Here is an 8029-nt window from a genome sequence, read left to right as displayed (position 1 = left end):
CATGAAAAAAAAAGCGGCAAATGATCTATACAGAAGGTCCGTATTGCCTATTACCGGACACGAAAGCGCCAAGTCGCCATGCTTCCTGAAGGAGCTCTGCGCTTACACAGTGAGACGGGACTCAACGACATGCCACTACGCTCCACAGAACCGAGCCCTGAACTCACCTGATTTTCAAGTCATGGATTCATTCATGCAACGTCAGCAGCTGTTTTCTCTTCAGATGTGGCGCCAACGTCTCAGGAGCTCTTCGGCCACACGAGAAAAAGACTAACGCCTAGCCTGGAAAATAGCCTAGCCTGGTAAATGCCACCTCACTGGAATACATTCCCTTCCTAATGCAGTGCACTGTCAATAATACTGGGGGTTGGTGGCCCTACTGGGCCTTCCACTGCGTTCACAAAGGCATTCGCGTTGAGTCTCTGTACTCTATAAACCACATGCCCAACTCCGACTGCATCCAAGCTGTCCACCGAGAAAGTGCTCAGTGATTAGCAAAGCCAGTGACAACCTTGTGTCCGGCCTTTTTGCTTGGAATATTATCTGTTTCCGCAAATCTGGCCTGGTTTCGCCAAAAACCAGCCCGCTGGAGAGGGCGTTCTGCAAGTCGAACTCCCCTTGCACTCACAATTCTAGCGTCAGCGAAATGTGCACGTCCCTGTGTTTACTGGAGCCAGACGCATCTCCAGCTATGACAATTAGTTCCTCGGTAACTCTGCAGATGTTCAACAAGAAGATCGGCCTACAGGGCATCTAGGCAGCTTCTCAGTGTCCTTTCCGCCATCTAGATTTCTTGGCAGTGCTGATCCCGTTGATGCTGCTTCCGTCTTCTGAAAACATACCAACACGATGAACGCTGCGGCTAGAGCAGCAGCAATAATGCCACAGAGGCGCAATGATGAGTCCCGGTGGCTGGGAGGTTCCAGCCACCGGCTTCTGCTGCGTCGATGTAATGCCGAACCGCGTATAGTCAAATTGCTGATGAGAACTGAATCAATTCCGTTTGACTCATGATACGGCAGGCCTCGGTCTACTCTCCGCATGAGTACGACATGCTCTCCAACACTTGCAGTCAAGGCAGGCATGACGCTCAGGAAAAGAAGTATACAGAGCTTAAATAGAAGCAAATATTTAGGTTGAAATCCCATTTTTGCCTGTCCTGTTCATCTGAAGAATTTTTCCGGAGAATGCTGCGGCAAAATCACCTGTCAGGAGAAAAGAAATGGGTGCCATCAAATGTTAACCTGTGCCCAAACTAAAAGAAATAGACAGCCATAGACCGAGGCTGCGGATAAAATGCTCAGCAGAACCAAAGATTCTCCATTGGACAGTAGTATGCCTGACTTTCTGAGTTTGTAGGGCGCGTGTATCTTGGGCTCGACTCGTTTGCATTTCCCTCTCAGGGTCACCCAATCCTGCATATCCTAAAAGTACACATGAGCTTGGCCGCTGCCTTCGCGTCAGTGAAAGACAAGGAAACTTATTTCATTGTCTTTTCGTAGCATTGAGCATGCTTAGTAGTGTTCAACGTCTTGCGTCTATTGGGGTGGAAGCGCACTAAAGTGTTGCGCATAGCATTATCTCCGTTATTTCTCTAGCTTCGGGCCACCAACGACTCTGAAAATAGTATAGGATTCCTCTTCCCGTTGAGAAACTTCTTCATATTTGGGGTAATTCCACCAACGCAATCCATAGGCCACCATACTGGAGAAAACCACTGAGCAGAAAAGGCAAAGGCAATTGATGTCTATCGGAGTCATTCCATTGTTTCTTCACAATTCTGGCAATTAGCAGTACGGCTCAATGACTGTATTCTTCTGTGGTGCAAAGACACATCTGAGTCTGATTTATGACAGTCCGTTAGCTAGTTCTGGACAGCAACAACGTCAGAAGGCAGAATGTCGTGTTCTTCCTCCCGTGAGGGCACTTTTTCCTCCTGCGGACGCACTGCTGCCACATTTGGACTAAATGCGCAGGTTGAAAATTACAAGAGAAGCACAAGCAGCAGACGCCAATACGCTTCATCCAGAGACCAACGGTGAACCCTAACTCTCACCGGAGCTGCGGCCACAAGACAGAAAAAGAAGATAGCTAGCTGGTGACCGACGTTAACACGCTGAATGAGGACACAAACTTCTTACTTTTGCACCTGCAAAGCCAACCTGGCCCCGTGAACAAGGAGTAAAAGTGTATAACACCAAAGAAGCTGCGGACGTGAATCCTGTTGTTCCACTCCTCGAGCAATTCACGGATGACCTGCGTCGTATCTGCAACTGATTCAACGCCCTTTTTGCTGATTATATAGCCGACATAGGTTAGTTTTAGCCCTGTAATCTTCCACTTGCGAAGGCCGAGGTAACGCTGATGCTTGGGGAAAGATGCTAAGGACTTTACACAGAGGGTCAGTGCGCCTGGACGTATAGGAGCCGTACATTAGCACATCATCTAGCACTCTAATCTAGGCCGAGTTGGGGGAACGTGTTGATGTTGGCTTGAAAGGCTGTGGCGCTGTACCCTTTAGGCTGAAAAGCATTACCTTACACAAAGGTGAACCCAAGATCGAGTGAAAAACAATCTTCAGCTCGTCGTTCTTAGCAATGCGGAAATTATGTAAATTTGCCCAAGAACTGAGTTCAGTAAAATGCTATTGTTTCTCATTACGTCTCTTAAATAGCTTAAACAGGAACAAGAAGAAGTCAGGGCAGGTCATGAGGACATGAAACGATTTGATCGTAAGTCACCCTCCGCTTCATGATTCTGCTTGGTGAAGCCGTCGTCGTTTTTCTCAACCGTGATTATTGGCGCGCAGATGGCAGAGTGAGAAGGGTCAATTTACCGAATTGCTGAGGGCCTAGCTATCACCTGCTTGTAAATGCTGGCCTTATTAAGCGCCATACGATAGGTACTCGACTTCGTTGGGGGGGTTTCAAGCACAACTGAGGCTTGTTGGCCCTCAGGGCGCTTTATCCGCAGCCGTACAGGTAGTATGCCGGGAACCACAGCGCGGTGCTGACGTAGTTCCTGGAGTATCTCATCTCCAACTGCATCAAGCCGCTCATCAAGACGTCAGGCAACGGCGATTTTGCATTATCTTCAGTGTTCTTGGCCGCTAGTTGGGGCACTTGACTGGACGCATTAGGGAAAAGTTGCGGTATCTGAGAAATACAGATATGCCTGCTTCCTGCGGCGTTTCACACAGCCGTAAGCACGACCATTTACTCACTTTCGGTGGACCTGCATGAGATCAACCCCTTGTTGCAGGCCACTACGATCATACGAACTCGTGCTTGCCAGCCGACTTAGCTTTTTGATCTGCGCTCTCACCTTTGCTGCCACTTGTGCCTTGCATCGCATACGGGTGTACACAGGACTCCATGTAGATGAGTGGAGATCATACCGTCTGCTTATCACTGGGAGGTCACCAAAATCAATTGGCGAGTTTACCACATCGTTAGTTGATTCATTACTCGATCAGTGCGCAGCCTTTAATCATGAGCTGCAACGAACGGAGAACCTGCGAAGCCGCTCTGTCTTACACTTAGCTGTTGCCGCTCTACTCCTGGTGGTCTGTTGAAGCTACATGATGCATACGCAAGCAGAGGAGCTTCACCAGTGAGTCCGGCTACTTGGTATTAGGTGGGACCAGCTCCCTCATATTATATAGCCTGTACCGTCTTGGTGACACCACCCCTGATTTCCTGACCGGCTTTGTGCGCAGGATCGCACGCCACCACTGCGCAGAGTATCATCTCTTAAGCGCTAGCTTGTCCCTAGAATTGTATTTCCCCGCATTTCATCTCCGTGGTGCAATTCTGTGGCTATTATTGTTCCCCGCGACTGGGTGCGCTTCTCCGCTCCGGACTGGCCCGAATGCTGTGCTGATAGGCCGCCACGCAACTGCACTAGAGTGTGTCAAGAAGAAAAATAGGATCATGGCTTCCCAATAAAGGCCACTTGGTCACGTCATGTGAATGGCAAAAGATGTTCAATAATGCAGTCTTGCCAACTATGGTAGGTACTCATCGAGACTTTCGCGTCTAAATGTACCTTATTCTCTGTGTTTTGCCACGCGTTTGATTCGTTTTGGTTTGTATTTGTTTACACTTTCGATGTTTCTGCCCGCAGGGCAGGGCAGCTGAGCTTTTGTTCGTAGATATGCGCTACGTTCTGCTAGGGGCACGCACACTCGGGGCTGAGCGAACCCATCTGCTAAACATGAAGGGCTTTCGGTCGTTCTTCCGAGGCGCCCACTGCAACTGCCGCTCCAACAATTCTAATTGTAGTTCGACTCCCCGGTAATCTGAAGCCTCATGGTACATGCGATTGAAACTAGACAGAAATCGCGTAGCAGTACCGAAGGCTGCATTAACGTGCAGCATCACACGCACTTCTACGAATGGGATCAGGCAGGAACTTATATACGCAACGCTGAATGACGAAATACGAGCTCCTGGAGCCACACTAGACAGCTCACTTCAAGAGAACAGATAGACAGGGGTGAATCGATGAAGCAGTCAACAGCTGAAAGGCTGAAGCCATTGGAAAGGCACTATTGCGACGTTATAAGGGAACAAAAAATTCACTCCTTTTATATTCAAATTCGAGTTTACTTGTGGCGCTGGAACCATCCTTACGTTTCAGTCATTGTGGCCACACAGCTCTGGTGAGAGGCAGGCTCTCCCCCGTTGGTCTCTGGAGGAAGCATACTGGCATCTGCCGCCTCTGCTTCTCTTGAAAATTTCAAGCTTCGCATTTAGTCCAAACGTGGCAGCAGTGCGCCCACAGAAGGAAAAAATGTTCTGTCGGGAGGAAGAACACGAGATTCTGCCTGTTGACGTTGTTGCTGGTCCAGAAGCGGCCTTGCTGCTGGTCCAGAACTAGCGAACGGACAGCCAAAGATCAGACTCAAATGTGTCTTTGCACCACAGAAGAATGTAGTCACCAAGCCTTACTGTTAATTGCCAGAATTGCTAAGAAATAGTGGAATAACTCCGGTAGACATTACTCGCAATTGCCTTTTCTGCTCAATGGGTTTCTCCAGTATGGTGGCTTGTGGACTGCGTTGGTGGAATTACCTCTAAAATGAAAATGTTTCTCAACAGGAAAAGGAATCCTATTCTATTTTCAGAGTCATTGTTGGCCTGCAATGCGTCCACAGGAGGAAAAAGTGCCCTCACGGGAGGAAGAACACGACATTCTGCCTTTTGACGTTGTTGCTATCCAGAACTAGCGAACGGACTGCCATAAATCAGGCTCAGATGTGTCTTTGCACCACAGAAGAATAATGTCATCAAACCGTATTGTTAATGGCCAGAATTGTGGAGAAACAATGGAATGACTCCGATAGACATCAATTGCCTTTGCCTTTTCTGCTCAGTGGTTTTCTCCAGTATGGTGGCCTATGGATTGCGTTGGTGGAATTACACCAAACATGAAGAAGTTTCTCAACGGGAAGAGGAATCCTATACTATTTTCAGAGCCGTTGTTGGCCCGAAGCTAGAGAAATAACGGAGATAATGCTATGCGCAACACTTTAGTGCGCTTCCACCCCAATAGAAGCAAGACGTTGAACACTACTAAACATGCTCAATGCTACGAAAAGACAATGAAATAAGTTTCCTTGTCTTTCACTGAGAGGCACTGCAGTGGGAGGCAGCGGCCAAGCTCATGTGTTCTTTCAGGATATACAGGATTGGGTGACCCTGAGAGGGAAATGCAAACGAGTCCAGCCCAAGATACACGCGCCCTACAAACTCAGAAAGTCAGGCATACTACTGTCCAATGGAAAATCTTTGGTTCTGCTGCTCATTTATCCGCAGCTTCGGTCTGCGGCTTTCTGTTTCTTTTAGTTTGGGCACAGGTTAACATTTGATGGCACCCATTTCTTTTCTCCTGACAGGTGATTTTGCCGCAGCATTCTCCGGGAAATTCTTCAGATGAACAGGACAGGCAAAAATTGGATTTCAACCTAAATATTTGCTTCTATTTAAGCACTGTATACTTCTTTTCCTGAGCGTCATGCCTGTAGTGCAGAGCGCCTACTGCTGCGACTACGCTGCTTCCTGCCCCTCGAGCAGGGCCTACGAACGGCACCTAACGTACTCCCATTCCCTTGAAACAGTAGCTTATATTTATCGAAATATAGTAATTCTTAAGTTTTTCCAAAATCTGTTGTTGTTCGATTCGCCCCACTATGGGAGCTCGTCTCCTAGGCCCTAAGGGGAGTAGGCTTGCACTGGTGCCGGCGCTATAGCCAGCCCCAGTCTCCACGCATTTTCAGGCACCTCTAACGTATACATATTAATTCATAGACAAATTGCCTTACTTTGATCCTAGTAGTAGGGTCCTTTCCTCCTCCAGTGTTGCGACCCTTTGTAGGTCGCTAGCTAGCTATCATCTATAGGTCACGAGCAAGCCCCATTGTAGTGCCTGTGCACTACAATGCCTGCCTTGACTGCAAGTGTTGGAGAGCATGTCCTACTCATGCCAGGCCTGCCGTATCATAAGTCAAACGGAATTAATTTAGTTCTCATCAGCAGTTTGACTATACCTGTAGTGCACAGGCACTACAATAGGGCTTGCTGGTGACCTATAGACGATAGCTAGCTAGCGCCCTACAAGGGGTCGCAACACTGGAGGAGGACAGGACCCTCCTACTAGGATCAAAGTAAGGCAAATTGTCTATGAATTAATATGCATACGCTAGATGTGCCTGAAAATGCGTGGAGACTGGGACTGGCGATAGCGCCGGCCTCCTCCTCACAGGGCCTAGGAGGCGAGCACCCCGAGTGGGACGAATTCAACAACAACAGATTTTGGGAAACTTAAGAATAACTGTATTTCGATATGTATAAGCTACTGTTTCAAGGAAATGGGCCAACGTTAGGTGCCCTTTGTAGGCCATGCTCGAGGGGCAGGTAGCAACGTAGTCGCAGCAGTAGGCGCTGCGCACTACATTTGGGGGCTGTTCCGGGATAGAAGTCTTTGTTCTTTCCGGACTTGGGAGTAGAAATACTATGTTTTAATAACTCATGACTAGAAATCTTCGCTCGGTAAGGGATGCATCTCCGCAACGGACGCGTTATCGGCCCCACATCGCAGGATACTTCTACAATGTCAGTCAACAAAATGCCGAGCGGGACGCTAGCCCATCATCGCCATGCGACTCCGAAGCCCACCGTGGCAGAGCGGCCGCATGGGCATAAGGAGGCGCCCCCGCAGGTGATATCTACGACCAATGTTATGCCATGGGACAGTCCCTTCGTCACGTGGGATCAATTCCAGTCCGCTATGAGTGTGATAGGAACTGTTATACGGGGGACCGTGGAATCCGGCGCAACGATTCCCATACTACCAGAAGACGGCAGCACTATGCAGGCCTTTCTGCTGCGCATCGAGCGCCGGTACACCCAGATGGGATTGGAACCGCGCAAGTGGGGAAATGCACTTATAGACCACCTTGTGGGCCCGGGTCTAACGTATTGGATGTATCTACGGAGAACTATCGACCTAAGCGCCTGGGCGACAGTACAGCGCAGGCTTTTGGAGCGGTTTGACAAAACAATGTCGCGGAGTCAATTGTTAACGGAGTTGGCTAAAGTACGGTGGACCGGTATGCGGCTGTAGCGAAGCGTGGTTCGGGTCTTGCCCCCGACGAACTCGCTGACTATTACTGCACCGGGCTACCGACAGACCTCCATCTTCTAATAACCAATAACGGACAGGTGAAATATCCGTCGTGGGAACAAGCTGCGACAGCCGCAACACGGCTCTACGAGCCCAAGCAGAGTGTACTGGAACTCCGAGCAAGGGCCGGTCGAGCCATTAGGGCTGCTATTCAAGCTAATGGACACCATGGTCCCCAGGAATTTGGAAATCGCCCTGGGGGAACCCACACGAACTGCTTTGAGTGTCAGGGTCGCGGACATCCGGCACGTGTCTGCACCAGCAAAGGGAAACGTACCAAACGTCCGGGGGAAATATGCAAGAAGTGTGGCGGGGTGGGACACTATGCTCGGGACTGTCCTAC

At 49.2% G+C, this 8029-nt stretch overlaps 1 protein-coding gene across 1 annotated transcript; it reads left to right on the top strand.

The window, feature by feature from the left end:
* Positions 1–7128: 7128 nt before the first annotated feature.
* On the top strand, positions 7129–7626 carry ENH_00070260 (hypothetical protein; the record flags this gene model as incomplete). The annotated part of the gene is made up of 1 exon (XM_013577490.1): positions 7129–7626. The coding sequence occupies one exon, from the start codon at positions 7129–7131 to the stop codon at positions 7624–7626; it is 498 nt and encodes a 165-aa protein (XP_013432944.1).
* Positions 7627–8029: the final 403 nt, after the last annotated feature.

The sequence above is a fragment of the Eimeria necatrix genome, genomic scaffold (genome assembly GCF_000499385.1).
Source record: "Eimeria necatrix Houghton genomic scaffold, Enh_scaff67, whole genome shotgun sequence".
NCBI classification, from domain to species: domain Eukaryota; phylum Apicomplexa; class Conoidasida; order Eucoccidiorida; family Eimeriidae; genus Eimeria; species Eimeria necatrix.
Note: the sequence above shows the minus strand (reverse complement) of the source record. Positions and strands in the feature narration are given on the sequence as shown.